We start from the raw sequence: 15,890 nt of genomic DNA, 5'->3' as shown, positions 1-15,890 counted from the left end.
CAACCAAGGCTATAGAATTGTTTTCTTATTGTACTTAGACACGTTCTTCGTATCCCTTAGTCTTGCAACCAGTAATCATAGCACGACTACAAAGAATACATTCAACCGGCAGTCTTTATTCAAAATTGCTTGAAATCGCGAACATAATCAGAAGTTTTAGAGAACAAACCCGAGTAATCTTCCTGAATAGTGAAACATTGAATCTTGGTGATTATCATTTTACCAAATCGGATAAATTTTCACTATGATATACTTTTAAGATGATACCAAGCTTGGATAGCGTTAAAGTTATGAAACTTGCTTTTCCGACTCGAGATTATATTGATTAGACATTGCCTTGAATAGAAACATTTTCAGTTTATTCAGATGTTGCTACATTTGTAGACGTGTAAATCACAGAACGAAAGCCAATGTAGTAGAAAATGGCGAACATTCTTCTGTCCAATGTTTTTTTTCAATAACTTCAGATTCCATTCCATGTCCTGTTTGTTTCAATGAACGTTACAATGTATATCCGGTCTGGATGGTTCCCTTGCCGTTGCACCAGTCGCACGGGGTACAGAAGAAGCACCGCTGCGTCCGTCTGGCCCTGTGGGGCACCTCGGCCCACCCTCCCGCGTGCACCGCTCCCCTGCCCCGGCACTGCGCGCACAGCGCCCTCCCCACCGGCATCACCCCCTTCCCCTCACACGCACCGCAGTCCTCGCACAGGAGGCAGCGCACCCTGCCGGTTTGCGTGTGCGCTGCAGGGGTGCCGTGGAGGAAGCCCTTCCCCTCGCAGCGGTGGCAGATGTTGGCGTTGATGGGGATGACGCCGTTTCCTCGGCAGGTGACGCAGCGGCGGCAGAAGTGGCACGGCAGCTCGCGGGACGGCGCCCAGTGCCACGTGTCGTCGCTGTGCGTGATGCCGATTCCGTCACACCTGTGAAAGAACAACAACGGCTCGGTTTACACAGGGATTGCTGATGGACGTACGACAACGGCGCACGACACCTTTTGCGCCAGGTGTCGTCGCTGTGCGTGATGCCGATTCCGTCACACCTGTGAAAGAACAACAACGGCTCGGTTTACACAGGGATTGCTGATGGACGTACGACAACGGCGCACGACACCTTTTGCGCCAGGTGTCGTCGCTGTGCGTGATGCCGATTCCGTCACACCTGGGAAAGAGCAACAACGGCCCGCGGTTTACACAGGGAAAATTGCTGATGGACGTGCGACAACGGCGTACGAAGGAACTAAAACTTGGTACCCAACACCAGATAACAGACATAAATGCGGTCATAAGCAGTGGATTCATCCAAGGACTAAGACTGGAACAGCTGAATAAATGTTAATCAAATGATCATAGCTTGATCAAAGTTTTTTTCACCACTTTTTTTTCAGTTGATTCTTCGACCATCTTCAGGGCAGTGAACCAGTCGATATCAACACGTGACCCTTATGTGCGTATACGAGCGCGTGAAGTATTAAAGCAAGGCGGTTATATATAGATAACCTCCTTGGTTAAAGTAACGGGTCAAAGGTGGCTAAAAGTCGGTAACACCCCTGGCCCCGGCCCGTTCCGTATATTGAAGCTGAAGCTTAACAAATACCTGTAACAATACTTGTACTGCGCAGGGTCGTCAAGCTGTGGTTCCAAATCCGAGTCTGAGTCCGAGTCTTGGTCAGAGATGTCGTCCTCCCAGCCTAACAGGTCCCTCAAGCTTGTAGCAGACGGCGTTTCCATGGCAATGCTCGTCGCCATGGAAACGTCCGATGACGCAGAGCTGGCGTCGTAGGAACTCCCCGCCGTGTGCGACGATTGGCTTGCGTGCACCGCTGGCCTGTAGGTCGCGAAGTAGCTGCCAGGGGGCATTGTTGAGTAGCTTCGTGGCCGCTGTTGTCTGGAAGAGGCGCGAAGCCCACCTGTAGGGGAGGGGACCAGTAAACTAGTGGACGTACCAATGCAACAAATGGTTAAGCCATCAATAACATCCACTTTAAAATACATTTACCTACATTTCTAACCTCAAATCTTTACAACCCCTGACAAGCTGAATTTGTCAAGTTTGTTTAGGTAGCAAAAGCAGATCAATTCCGGCATTTTAACGAGCTTACACTGAAACGTTTATGATGGGACCAGTATTTCACCCCCTGTCCTAATGGATCAGTGGCGAAGGATTCAGGGGTCAATCATAGGTCAAAACATCACAAAAGCTACATATTTAGCCGGTTTTAAGATGCACATTTTCCTGTCCTCATTAGCAGAAGACTGGACTTTTCTGAACAAATTTTGCGCAGGAAAAACATTATCTTTAAAAAAGATAAAGTCCCTCCCCACCTGCCCTGTCCGAGTCGACGTTCCAGACGTTCGTGTCGATGTTGAAATCGCTCAGCCCGGCTTCCGTGTTGCTTCCGAAGGTGACATCACTCGGGTGTAAGGACATGGGGAGGGTTTGGATGGGGGAAGCCTGGATAAAAGGCGCCATGTTGGATCCGTCTACCTGAAATATAGCGCATATAAAACAAGTGTAAGTAGAGGGTGCTCCAACGAATATTGACAAGCATACATTTAAGCATCGTTTATTCATAAGGTATGAATAAAGATATCTTTACGTATGTTTTAAGATATGCTTTGCCACGAGCTCTCTCTGCTATTTATCAGTTTTCACCCATGCCACAGGTATGGATGAAATACATTGTTTTCCCTCATGTTTCTTCTCCTCCTGTCAAATCTTCAAATCAATTCATCTCTGTTATTTTTGGACCAAATGACCTAAAATTTAACTGGGCAAATACCTTTGACGTTTTTTGTTTGTTTGTTTGTTTGTTTGTTTGTTGTGGTTTTTTCAACCTTTTTTTGATCTACATACCTCACCAGGCGAAGACCGATGGTGTCGGAAACTCCGGAACTTCCGGCGGATGACGTCCTCGATGGACCGCAGGTTGATGATGGATCTGCGGCGAGAGGTGGACCCTAAGGTGGAGGAAGATGGCGTCACTTCCGGTTCCTCCCGGCTCACGGAGGTTTTCGAACTCGACCTTGAGGGAAGGTCACTGTGGGGGATGGTGACCCCGTACCTGTGACTTAAGACGTTCTCGACGGACTGAAGGTCAACAGGTGAAGGGCGAAACCCAAGGGTGGAGTAAGACGGAGAATCTTGGCCCCTGTCTTGAGACACCGGCACCCATGCAGCTGACCTTGAGGAATCTTCTTTGCCCCCGTACCTGTGATTTAAGACGTTCTCGACGGACTGGAGGTCGACCGGTGAAGGGCGAGACCCGAGGGCCTTAGACGGAGATTCTTGGCTCCATTCTTGAGGCACCGGCAGCCATGTACTTGACTTTGGAGCATACACTTTGCCCCCGTACCTGTAATTTGAGACGTTCTCTACGGACTGGAGGTCAACGGGTGAAGGACGGGAACCTAGGGTGGAGTAAGACTGAGATTCTTGACTCCATTCTTGAGACACCGGTGGCCAAACACGTGACCCTGGAGCTTCTTCTTTGCCCCCGTATCTTTGGCTTATGATGTTTTCCACAGACTTGAGGTCAACAGGTGAGGGGCGGGACCCAAGGGTGGAATAAGACGCCGAATCTTGGCTCCGATCTTGAGATGTCCATACATTTTCCCTTGGCGTGTCCTCTCTCTCTACGATGGTTTGTTCATCCGTTAACCCTTGCGTCGTGACGTCATCTACGGAACGAAACTTGCGTCCTGACCTGTGACCTACGAACGATCCCAGCTGATCAGGAGAAACGACATCCCGCCGATCTGGACTTGACCTTGGCACGGGATTGTCTACGTTTTGACCTTGACCTTCTCGTAGTTTCCGATCCAAGATGTCTTCCACCGACTGTAGGTTGACTGCCGGGTGGTGGTCCCAGAACGAACCCAGAGTAGCGGAAGACGGGTATTCTTGGCGACGAGGACGGCCTTTCCGTGACCTTGGGCTGGTTCCATGGCCAGACGCCATTTTGTTCGATGTGTGACCAGCTCGTGACACTCGCTACTCCACCATTCCAGGCTCTTGTGGTTCAAAACAACAGTTTACAAAGGTTCTCAGCTTCAACCACGTTCATTGTGAGACGTGGTTAGCACTTGACAACGCCAAGTCGTCTTCCGAATCCATTTCTGTCTTTCCGATACAATGCGTTCTAGAACGCTTGTGAGGATCACGCGTTTTTTAGTCACTAAGTACGTACAATGATACTATCCGCAATACATTGTTTGACAACAATCGTTGAAATATCATGTTACATTTTGGATCAATTATTGTTATCTATTGATTGCTGTTGGTTTTTTGAGAACAATGGCCTAAGTTGCCAAATCGTTCATCAAAACGTCACAAAAGCCTTTATGACTCAATTTGGGTGGATAGAGCATTGTACTATATATGGGTCAAAAGGAGAGCAAAATGCGTGATGAAAACAACCGTTGAACATGTATCGTTATATGTTTTGTTCACTTATTATCATAAAACAAGATAAGCCCAAGACCCACCTACATCATGATGTTTCAAGGGGTATTTTCAGCTCAGCTAGTTTTGCTCAGAGTGTGACCAATAATAACCCTTTTCATTTGTTTTCTTTAGTTTCTTTTCAAAGTCGACCAAAACCAAACTTCGCCGGTTTAACACATATTAATAACTTGATTAAAAGAATTGCCACTTCTACTACAGCTACTACTGCCACTGGTACTTCTAGTACTGTAACAGTACTACTGACATACTACATTCGGTACTGATACTACAGTACAACTGTAAGCCCGACAGAGAAACCCGGCCGCTAGTCAGAAAACGTTTAAAACTTCCACTCAACTCTGCTTGGAGATTATAATTATCTCCATGAAAATGGAAATATAGTTTTGGGTGTGCCTGTGTGTTTGTGTTTCCGGACTACTGTAGTCAGCATAACTAAAAAACCTCTTGATGGATTACAATGATATTTGGTATGTGGGCAGGTGTTGTGAAGCCGAAGTTCAAGGTCGATTATGGGCTCAAATACATGTAACGTATGTGGTTTATGGAAAGTGGATCATCAACAGATACCAATTATGCAAATAAATTCCTAATTTGCATAATTAATTCAAAACACCATTTCTCATCTAATTGGAAAATTATAGGACTGTCAATATGGTTCTTAGTATGAAGGTAGCTTAGACAGAGATATACGTAATGAAGTGCAAATTATGCCAATTGTGACTTAATTTGCATAGCTAATGAGGAAAATCTATATTTGCAGTGTTTTCCATTATCAGACTCAAATACATGTAACATATGTAGTTTATGGAAAGTGGAGCATCAACAGATACCAATTATGCAAATAGATTCCTAATTTGCATAATTAATGCAAAAACACCATAATTCATCTAATTGGACAATTATAGGACTGTTAATATTGCAACATGTGTAAGTTAGATAAATGTGTTTATGACCAAGCATATATTATGCAAATGTGTAAGTCATTTGCATGAATAGAATTGTTCATGGAGATATGAGGTCGTGGAACTCTTGTTACTATAGTAGTAGTAGTCATAGCAAAGATCTATATACGACTCAAAAACACGATCACAGCTTGTCCAGAACACGAGAAATCCAAACAAGAAGTTCCGCTGCAGTACCTTTAGGAAGCCGATAGGGGGTCATTGACCTTCGTTTTCCCGACTCCGACCAACCTACCAAATATCACAAGGTCTCAAAAGGATCCATTAACAGCTGCTCGAGTTATCCTACCAGAGACGCACACAGAAACACACATAAACGACACCTAAAACCAAGTATTTCAACCTCTTTTCTAAAACATAACATTCTTGGCCAAAGTAATTGGTTTATTCAAGTTACCCGACATCTACTTGGATATCAATATGAATGCTCCAATTGTAGCGACTGGTACACCGTGATACAGTCCCACCGACCTTCGGGGGCTCTAAGCACAACTCGTTCAACAAGTTACGACAATTAAATTCAGCCTGGACCATCGTCACGAGAGGGGGCATTGTTTGTTTTCTATTTTCTTCTTGTTGCATTTAACAGGCAAATAAAACAACATGTGCATGTTCACAAAGGCATGAAGGTCTTACGATTTCATCTGACTTGTTGTTGTTGTGTTTTATTGCTTTTATATAAGTTGCAAGAATAACTCAAAATGGCTTAACAGACTTCATTTATCCTCCCATTGTTTGGATCGTCCTTGCGGTTGGCATTTAAACGCCCAAAACAGACGACATTATAATATTCGCTGGGTCTCGCGACGCTGTACTTGAGGTGAGTGTGTTTTTCTCTCCGAGTGTCACATATCCAACACTCAAGCTGACTCTACAGTTACTGATAAGTTGTAGTAGACATATTTCAGTGTCTGTTGTAGCATTGTATGTGCCAATATCTTGTGTGTTTTTTAAAGCAGTAATTTTGGTTGTTTTACACCAGCAATCGTTATGTGCATGCATTTTGTTTGGCACATTAGCTAATTATAATGTCTAATCCATTCCAATGTAGAGAGGACTGTCACAATGACTGTGTATGACTCACCCTTACGTCTGGGTAACTATTTAGGAATTTAGAACACCCGTACTTCCAAATAAGGAAGTTGAAACGTACTCTCCTTATTACAGCTAAAGAAACAAGGTCAGAAATGAACCCCTGCATTAGTGTTCCTGTGTAGATTTTTCGGAGGCAACATTTTGAACACAAGTCGCCTGAACGCGTCGCCGTTTTCCCATGACCTTCGAGACAACTGTCGACAGGTAAATGAAGCGTAAGCCATGCTGCCTTTCGAGCCACACCTCCTATCCCCAACCAATATCACACAGTAGCTGAACAACACCACGAATAAATTTATTCAGATCACTCAGAACATCTTTTTTCGTATTTTCCTTTTTCACCACCACCACCTGCTGCAGCTGGGCGTGACCCTGACACTTCCCTTGGCGTTATGCCCCTCGCGGGGTCTTGCCGAGTAATGTGTAGATAGATAGATTAGATAGATAGATAGATAGATAGATAGATAGATAGATAGATAGATAGATAGATAGATAGATAGATAGATAGATAGATAGATAGATAGATAGATAGATAGATAGATAGATAGATAGATAGATAGATAGATAGATAGATAGATAGATAGATAGATAGATAGATAGATAGATAGATAGATAGATAGATAGATAAACATTGTCAAAAAGGCGAGGGCGTTATGACAATGATTTTCAACCTCGCTGAAATGTGATGATGATGATGAAATGCAGCATGTTGCATAACAAGATGTGACAGATTTACTTCTGTAAGCGTCCACAGTCTAGTAAGTAGAATACTCGTGTGTCATTTTCTGTTTTCCAGTTGACCGTTCAAAAGTCGCTGTATTATCTGCTGTATTGATAAATCCTCATAACTACAACGAAAATAAACCTGCTATTGTGCTGCATCTAAATCTGCAGTTTATATGTTACATACAGGAATTCTACGTCGCAAAAAATTCTGGCCAAGTCGTTTTCCTTGACTTTTAATCTGTGCATGATGGGCTTTAGCCTAGGGGCGGGTGACGAACATGTACCATTGTGTCCAAAGCGCTGTCATGAGGAAATGACTAGATAATGGGGGTTAATGACACACCTCTGCCTCATGGCTTAAGCGTGTCTGGGAGGCAACAGGCTATAATGAGCATGATTTGACAATAACGAGGGGAATGAACTTTCTCGCGTTTTTCCACCTTAGTTTTAAAGTGTTTATGACACCAAAATACAACATTTTCTTAGAGTATTATCTGAAAGAGGAGTAGTATCATTCAATGAATATATACGTTTAATCATCGTGATTACATTGAATTAAAAGACATTACAATATTTAGTCTGTTTGCTTCTCAAAAGAACGTTCTTTCCGAGCCGCAGTGCAAAGTTCCAAATTGTGACGTCACTGATTAATGTAATTACCTGGTGGGAAGAATCAAAAGCTGGAGGTATGTTGTTTTGATGGTTCGATGTCCAATAACATCCGAAGGGCGTATGTTTAGGGGGCACCCCCTAGTTTATTTTGGGTCTCAATTCGAGTTTGCACACCCCCAAGTCTAGCGACCGTCTCTTCCAGGAAATACTTCTGAGCCAAAACAACTGTGAATGGGAATGAAGGATATCCCTCTAGCTACAAGAAAACACGAGTTTCGGTTTCTTCAACCTTTGTAATTTTAGTAAATATAAGAGGGAAAAAGTATTTTTCCGTCAAAAATGAGGCGCAAAATTTGGCATTTTCCCGTGGAACTAAACACATCACAAAATTTTTTGACACGAAAATGACTGTTCGTGTCAGAAAGAGAAAACTCCAAGGTGTAATCAAGCCCATTATAAAAAAAATCCTACCACTGCGATTTTCACAATAACCCGACGCGCGAGGTAATGCAACACGGCCAAAAGAACGCAACAAAGGTCAATCGGGGTCAAACGGGCAGTTTACCTTCAACGCGTATGGATATCCGGAAGTAAGGCTCGGATCGAAACGCAATTTACACCCAAAACACACCAATTCATATGGTTTTCAGCCATGTTAGTATTTAATGTCAGTTCGAAGCACATTTTGAGAAATGTGAACTCAAACCCAGACCCTCGAAACCCTTTCGTCCATTTTTTGTCGCGGACTACCATGGACCACTGTCGCGGAAGAACTGGTGCGTGCACCGTTTAGTGCAAATGTCTATGTAATTAAACATGTACAATATCATTATGATTCATGTAATTTGATGAAATTTTTAAATCTGATGTCATTGGTGTCTTATACACAGTTAAGAAGAAATACGCGCCCGTGGATGTCATCTATAAGATATACTTCCTGTGGCCTAGCTCGATAAAGAGATAGCCTGTGTTTACACAAGCTCTCGGCCGGAGGTTACTGACCCCCACCATGGCGGTTATAGGACCGGCCGGCCGCTAGGAGCGCGATTTGTCAGGCTAGATAAAGAGAGATTTGACGAAGGAAGCGATATCAAGGCAATCGGAGATGGCAGACTTCACCCCCTTCTCTTTAACGCTACATTACCCGTATGGGCTTTGTTTTGTTTTTGTCAGAAAGGTAAAGATAAAAACAATACTCAACTATGTAGTGTTGCAGAAGTAAAATGCTTCTGAACATACGTAGGCACCTAGAGTTCACTCATATTCTCAACCATTGATTTCTGTTGATATTCCCTTGTCCTCTACAGACACCTGAAAATGTCAAGCAAGAATCAGTAGGGACGAACATGGCCGCCGCAAAGACCGCCCTGTGTGTCTTCGGTGCTCTAGGTGAGTACTGGTACTAGTATCTGCAGTCATTTTGTTTAAATTCAATTTTACCACATTTGTGGAAGGATTGACATAACAGGTGATTATCACCTTTTGAAAATGTCAACCCAGACCAGACTGTAAGGTTTGGACCATCGCACACCGGGGCATGCCCCTACTCTTTTTCGAAAGGTGTGGTGGGTTCTTTAACGTGCGCGGGGTGTGGCTCTCCCCAAACACGGGACCTCCATTTAACGTCCTATCCGAGGGACGTCCCTAACCGAAGCTAGGTACTCATTTACACCTGAGTGAAGGGAGGAAACTTGTTTTAACATTTACACCGGAGGTAATCTGTAAGTTGATGCAAGGCTCATTCTCAATGTTTTACGCATGTTTTTGCAACATCAATAGTTAATACTTCTATTTCACAGAAGGATGACCGTTAAAAAGTGGCAACCTAAAAAAAAAAAGTACTAAATGTTGCAGAACAGGCATAACATACTGAGAACGAACCGGATCCTTACATCTTATATATCACAGACACATGCCACACTCACTGGTTCGTATTTGCTCTAAAATTAATCTTTGTGCGTTTTTCGGTGTTAAAGTTTTTTTCGGAATGTTGTTCGATGATCGATGTATAACAATGGCTGTCATTTTCATTTGGTCCGCAGGGTGGCTCTTCATCACCACCTCCGAAGCCTGTGATTTGTCGGCTGGTGTTCCCTTAGAGCAGTGTTTGGGGGACTACGTATGCCATAACGGCACCTGTAGGTAAGTTAGAAGCTACATCCCTCCCTCTTTCACTCCCTCCCTCTACCCTCCACCCCCTCCCTCCCGCTTAATCATTCCATCCATTTATTCATTCAATCCATCCATCCATCCGTTCAATTATTTTTCCATTCATTCACGCCTAAGACCGTTCATTCATTAATTCATTCATTCATTCATTCATTCTTCATTTTATTTAGTTCTTGCATTCGTCTTTTCTTCTTTTCGTTCCTCTATTGACTTATTTCTTCGTTGCTTTATCTTTAGACAGCAGCTGTTGTCGCGCTTTTGGCTGTACGATGTAACTTACTCTCTAGTGCAATTTAAATCTTGATTTTATTGCATGGCGACTGAATGTGATACGATGCATATTGAAACTAACATGCCGACATGTCTGTTTGCCCACAAGCGCAGAATATTTTCTTCTCCTCCAGAAGTGGTGTTGTTTTTCTGAATAAAAAGACTCTTTTTACACAACCAAGTGATTTATTCAACCGACGTTTCTGTGACCGTCTGTCACCTAATAAAGGCAATTGTGACTGGTTCACTTTGCACTGCAGCACAGGTGACACTATTCACGGAGATGTTGTTTTCCATATTTCATTTGAAGGATTCTTTATCGTTCATTTTCCAGTGATCGTTTCGACAACTTCGTCGCCTGTGCGGTGCATGATATCTCCACACGGTGCTCTCTTCCATCGGTGGGGATACGCCTTTTTTTTTCAAACTAGGGATAGAAACCAACACAAGTGATAAGCATGCAAACGCGCAAAAACTAGCAACGGCAGAACTTCTAGTTTTGATATTTTGTGTTCTAGATATTAATGTTTGAGTGGCAGATGGTTTTTGTGCTCAGATGTTTGGGCCTTCTAGCGGTTGATTTTTGTTGTTGTTGTTGTTGTTGTTATTGCAGTCGCATTTGCTAACTTCTATGGCACCCGAACACAGGCACATTTTGTGTAGACACATTTTCTTTCTTCAGATTCAGTTTTATTCCTCATGACTTTGCATGTGACGATGTCATAGAAATATGCACATGAAGTGCGTCATCATTTACAAAGGGGCTCATGATTTGTAAAATTCACTATGTAAAATATTGACTATAACATTACGAGTTAAAAATAACTTGCACGAGCAGATTAAAAATAAGGCACCAAGTCAAGTTTCACTTATACATAAACAATTTCGACAATTCTTCCGCCTGTACCACAGGGCGACTTAGACGGTATCATCCAGTCTATCAGCCCCCTGAACACCAGCCTCTGTAGCGCCTCGTTCTGGGACATCGGCGTGACCGTAGCAAGTGTGCTGGACACCGCGGGGAAGTGCACCGAGCGGTTCATCCGAGAATACGCGGAGTGCTCCAAGTCGTTCTTACAGCTAAAGTTCCTCGAAGGAAATGCTTCAGCTGACGCTCTCTGTAGGTAAGGAAAATGTCTTAGAGAAAGACAAAGACAAACTTTCAACCAAAGTCCTTTCGTTTCTTTGCCAAGTTTTTTTTTTGTGCCTCCGCCGATCGCGACTTTCTTCAATGGTCACGTCCTGATTCTTATTCTTCTTTTTTTTATTTCAATGATTTCATTTCATTCTGATATTTTCACTTTACCAAATTGAATCTGCCTGAAGACAGTTACTAAAACTGTTTTCATGTATATTTTCGGGATGGTCTAACCTAGAAATACCAGGGCTGTAAACACGTCTGTCTACAGTATCACGATGATGTGACCGAAATTACGAATATCAATTCATATTTGCAAGGGAATTTCCAGGTTTATGCATCCAACATGGCGGCCAATGCTTACGTCATAGTCACGTGATTGCAAACAATGACGTCAATATACCCCTGTCATTTTTCCATATTAGGGAATACCAGAGGTCTCTGCAGTGCATCAATGAGTTGAGCCAGAGCGAATGTTGCTTCGACCAATCAGAGCAAGCCACACTGTTCGTGCTCACCGAAAGCAACCCCTTCTGCCAATGCGCCAACGTCACGTCATCCGACGTCGCCATGACAACCGAACGCCCGAACATCATGACGTCAGTCGTCCCTTTCTCGCGAGGATGTCCTACCGGCAACGACCTGCCCAAATCTACAGCCATGCCTACATCATCGTCTACTGCAGTGTCGTCCAGCCGACTCGTTCTCTTCGCAACATTGATGATTTTTAATTTTGTTGTAAGCTTGGTGCCTTAGAAAAGCTATCTGTTCTTCATTAATGTACAACACGCTTTATGTACATGTACTTGGAATATTGTTATAGCTCATTATGCTATCCATGTTAGAATTCGATTGTAATGTCTTGTCTTTGTCAGCAGGCAACAAGCTAGTTGGGCAGCCCTGGCTGTGCTTGTTGAACAGCAAGTAGATAAACTGTTGTTCCCCCTCTTCAAAATGAGGTGCTCCCGCTCGAGATTTTGGAAAAAATAGGATCTTTTGGAAAATACATTTTATTATTACGAAACTACTATTTGGTGTGTTGTTTCAATACTTCACTCCCCTGTACTGTACTACTATCACGCCCTCATGATTCGTGGTATCAAATCTGGCGGCTTGGTTTAATTCACCAGGTTGTATTATTTCAGGCAGTAGGTACCCATGTAAGCTGTTGTAACGCGCTCGAGGCACCTCCTCGAACACGGGACCCCCATTTTTCGTCTCTTCCGAAAGACGGTGCAGCTCCGACAAGGATACCCTTCCCGGGATTCGATCCGGGGTCTCCCGGATCCAACTTATTGGAAACAGGAGGCTCAACTGCGAAGCCGCTACCAATTGAGCTACATCCTTGTGAGTTTGTTCCTATCTCCGTCGCGACAGATTTCAGATGTCCTGAGGCTGGCACAGAACACCCGCCGATGCGTGACAGACAACTATGAAAGACGTTATTAACGTTCCTGTCTCTGTTGGGAACGTTGTTGGCGTAACAAAAATAACCCGGCGACAGATCTTATCAGAAACATATCGTATATTCTTCCTTCGAAGACATTTATGACTTGGCAACCTCGTCGGAGTGGTCGTTAAAAACGTACTAACGATGTTTGAACAATGTCTGTAGTCAGCGTGGCAAACGTCTAGTGACGTTTTGAAGGCGCACGTTTCATCTACATGTCTACTAACATTATTCCGCCAGGGTACATAATTCCGCCACACTGAAAAGATACATCCAAACAGATTGCAAACGTCCCCCAGTACTATGCACTCCTGCATATGTAATCTGTGCATCTAAAGAGAAACAAAGTGGCGGATTTATGTAACCCGGCGGATTAATGTTAATGGTGCTACATGAAGCCTCCGATTATACGCGTACAGTAAGTTTTCCAAAGTCTTCGAAGAAACTGTTTCAGAACAAAAAAAAAAGGAATCTATAGATCGTTTGTTCTGTAAGCTTATTTTTTTGCTAAACCTTCCTGAACACTTAAATTTCATGACGAAGGCAGCTTTTGGTAACTTTTTTTTGCACGCTCGCATCAATTTTTCAATGCACAGACGATGTCATCCATATAACTGAATAAGTATGGACTTAGTAAATACAAACTCGACGCATGCAGGGATGTCATCCATACGATTCACCTCCCGTAGCCTTATAAGTGTCAACCCTAAGTCTGGCAACACTCACTCAAACAAGGCCCACTAAACAACAGGTATATAACGCCATCGGCAGGCGTTTGAAACGGGATCCGGAGACTGAGTCAGCGGGGGCGGCTGTAGGTTTGGGCGGCAGGCGGCTTAGCGCCCATTCCACTAGGACGGCGCTCTCGCCGCGCGCTCTCTGCGACCCCTCTCACTGGACCCGGGGCACGCTGGTGGCGTCGCTGCGTCCTAAACTGGATTTGTGCTACCCTTGACTTTATAATGGGAATATCATTCAAAACGAACAAGTATGACCAAAACAAAACACACAAAGCTTAAAAAGATTCGTTTTTGGTCAATGAAATTCGTTGAGTGCTTTGTCAATTCGATCGGCCGCAGCGACGCCGCCAGCGTGCCGCAGGTGCAGTGAGAGGGGGGCTTAAAATTTCAGCAGAGCGCTCAACGAATAACGTCGATAAAAGATAGGATATTTTTACACTTTGTGTGTTTTAATGTCTTTTCAGCCATACTAAATATACACGTTGCATGATATTCCAATTATGACATCATGGCTTAGACGAACCCGATGTAGTTCACAGCTAGAGCGCGATTGCCGTCTAAAGCCCCTGTCACACTTGTGCGTGTGGCCATTGCGTGTGAGTTGCGCGTTGAGATTTTTTCCGTGCGCCGCCGTGCGCACAATACGCATATCACAAGTATCTCCGTCGATTTGTGTTAGTTTTATGTACGCGGCTATACGCACAATATGGCCCAGTAGGTATGATAGTTTGGGATATTAACGAAATTACGCTAATACGCAAGTTATTCGTTATAAAAAGTTTTCGATAGTTTTGATGAGTGTGTGAGGTACATCTAACATGTTAATAACGAAATGTGAGTCACACATTCGTCAAAACAATCGAAAAATTCCACAATTGTTGTGCGTACGGCTGCGTATTGTATTTTGTCCGTGCGCGGCTCACACGCGGCGTTTGTGCGCTCAAGTGTGACAAGCCCCTGTCACACCTGTGCGTATATACAAGCCCGCATGAGTTGCGTATTAACATGTTTTTGGTTGAGGTTAAGATTGCAACCGAAGAAGTAATTTCTTTGGTTTCATAACTAGACTGCTCAACGGTGGGTCAAAGTAGAAAACAACTTCCTCCCAGCAAAATTTACTGAAACCCAAAAAAATGTACTGCGGAGCTCATGCGCCTTGAGTATACGCACAAGTGTGACAGGGCCCTTAGGGCCCTGTCACACTTGTGCGTATATTCAAGGGCGCGTGAGTTGCGCATTAACAACAGTTGGTTTGAGTGAGGTTTGCGGGGAAAAAATTTGTTTTCTACTTTGACCCACCGTTGTACAGGCTAGTGATCGAACCTAAGAAATCACTTATTCGGCTGCAAACTTAACCTAAACCAGAAACATGTTAATACGCAACTCATGCGGGCTTGTATATACGCACAAGTGTGACAGGGGCTTAAGGCCCCCGTTCCACTGGACGGCGCTCTCACTGCGACCTCGCTGCGACCTAAGCTTGATCTGTGTAACCGTGGATTTCATAGTTGGAATATCACGCAAAATGCAAAAGTATGACTGAAAACACAAAAAAATGCACAAAGTGTAAAAAGATATCTTCGAATTTCGTTGAGCGTTCTGTTAAATTCTAGGTCGCAGTGAGAGCGCAGTGAGAGCGCAGTGAGAGCGCAGTGAGAGCGCAGTGAGAGCGCAGCGAGAGCTCAGCGAGAGCGCAGCGAGAGCGCAGCGAGAGCGCAGCGAGAGCGCAGCGAGAGCGCAGCGAGAGCGCAGCGAGAGCGCAGCGAGAGCGCAGCGAGAGCGCAGCGAGAGCGCAGCGAGAGCGCAGCGAGAGCGCAGCGAGAGCGCAGCGAGAGCGCAGCGAGAGCGCAGCGAGCGATCGCCGTCTGGTGGAATGGGGGCCTTGGCACCTGCCCACGTCCTGTAGCATGTGGGTTAATGAAGTGGTGATAAAGTTACTTGTCAAGTCTAAACTTGGCCTGAACTTGACTGACGAGGTCATTTCGGGTGACTGTCACGGTGAAATTGGTGCCAGGAGAAATCGTGCTCGCGTCAGTCTTAGTTAGACAGTTCAACAAACAACAAATAGTTCTGCCAGTAAATTGGCACAGGGATAGCAACTGGTACGGACAAAAATGAATAATTTGGCATACTGGGACAGGGCATCTCAGTTGAGGCTGCACCCGTCTTTCGGAAGGGACATAGAATGGGGGTTCTGTGTTCTATGATGTGCCTCGAACACGTTATAGGGGAAGGGCTAGCTACCCCTCCCTGTAAGAATAT

At 44.3% G+C, this 15,890-nt stretch overlaps 2 protein-coding genes across 2 annotated transcripts; one reads left to right on the top strand and one right to left on the bottom strand.

The window, feature by feature from the left end:
- Positions 1–96: 96 nt before the first annotated feature.
- Positions 97–1,905, bottom strand: LOC136447885 (uncharacterized). The gene is made up of 2 exons (XM_066447007.1): positions 1,596–1,905; positions 97–922 (listed from the first exon to the last, which is right to left on the bottom strand). The coding sequence occupies exons 1-2, from the start codon at positions 1,856–1,858 to the stop codon at positions 502–504; spliced, it is 684 nt and encodes a 227-aa protein (XP_066303104.1). The 5' UTR covers positions 1,859–1,905; the 3' UTR covers positions 97–501.
- Positions 1,906–9,172: 7,267 nt separating this feature from the next.
- Positions 9,173–12,456, top strand: LOC136447838 (uncharacterized). Its single transcript, XM_066446931.1, has 5 exons — positions 9,173–9,250; positions 9,904–10,003; positions 10,635–10,701; positions 11,213–11,424; positions 11,864–12,456. Exons 1-5 carry the CDS (start codon positions 9,208–9,210, stop codon positions 12,192–12,194), a joined length of 753 nt encoding a protein of 250 aa, XP_066303028.1. The 5' UTR covers positions 9,173–9,207; the 3' UTR covers positions 12,195–12,456.
- Positions 12,457–15,890: the final 3,434 nt, after the last annotated feature.

Source organism: Branchiostoma lanceolatum, chromosome 13 (assembly GCF_035083965.1).
Source record: "Branchiostoma lanceolatum isolate klBraLanc5 chromosome 13, klBraLanc5.hap2, whole genome shotgun sequence".
In the NCBI taxonomy this organism is placed as follows: Eukaryota; Metazoa; Chordata; class Leptocardii; order Amphioxiformes; family Branchiostomatidae; genus Branchiostoma; species Branchiostoma lanceolatum.
The sequence above is the reverse complement of the archived record's forward strand: the minus strand, read 5'-3'. Positions and strand labels throughout refer to the sequence as shown.

Excerpts from the sequence above, each read along its gene's own strand:
- LOC136447838 (XM_066446931.1), top strand. The coding sequence starts at position 9,208 with ATGGCCGCCGCAAAGACCGCCCTGTGTGTCTTCGGTGCTCTAG. Across the intron at positions 9,251-9,903 it reads GTGTGTCTTCGGTGCTCTAG|GGTGGCTCTTCATCACCACC; the intron begins GTGAGTACTGGT and ends TTTGGTCCGCAG. Across the intron at positions 11,425-11,863 it reads TCAGCTGACGCTCTCTGTAG|GGAATACCAGAGGTCTCTGC; the intron begins GTAAGGAAAATG and ends TTTCCATATTAG.
- LOC136447885 (XM_066447007.1), bottom strand. The coding sequence starts at position 1,858 with ATGCCCCCTGGCAGCTACTTCGCGACCTACAGGCCAGCGGTGCACGCA. Across the intron at positions 923-1,595 it reads CAGTACAAGTATTGTTACAG|GTGTGACGGAATCGGCATCA; the intron begins GTATTTGTTAAG and ends GTTCTTTCACAG.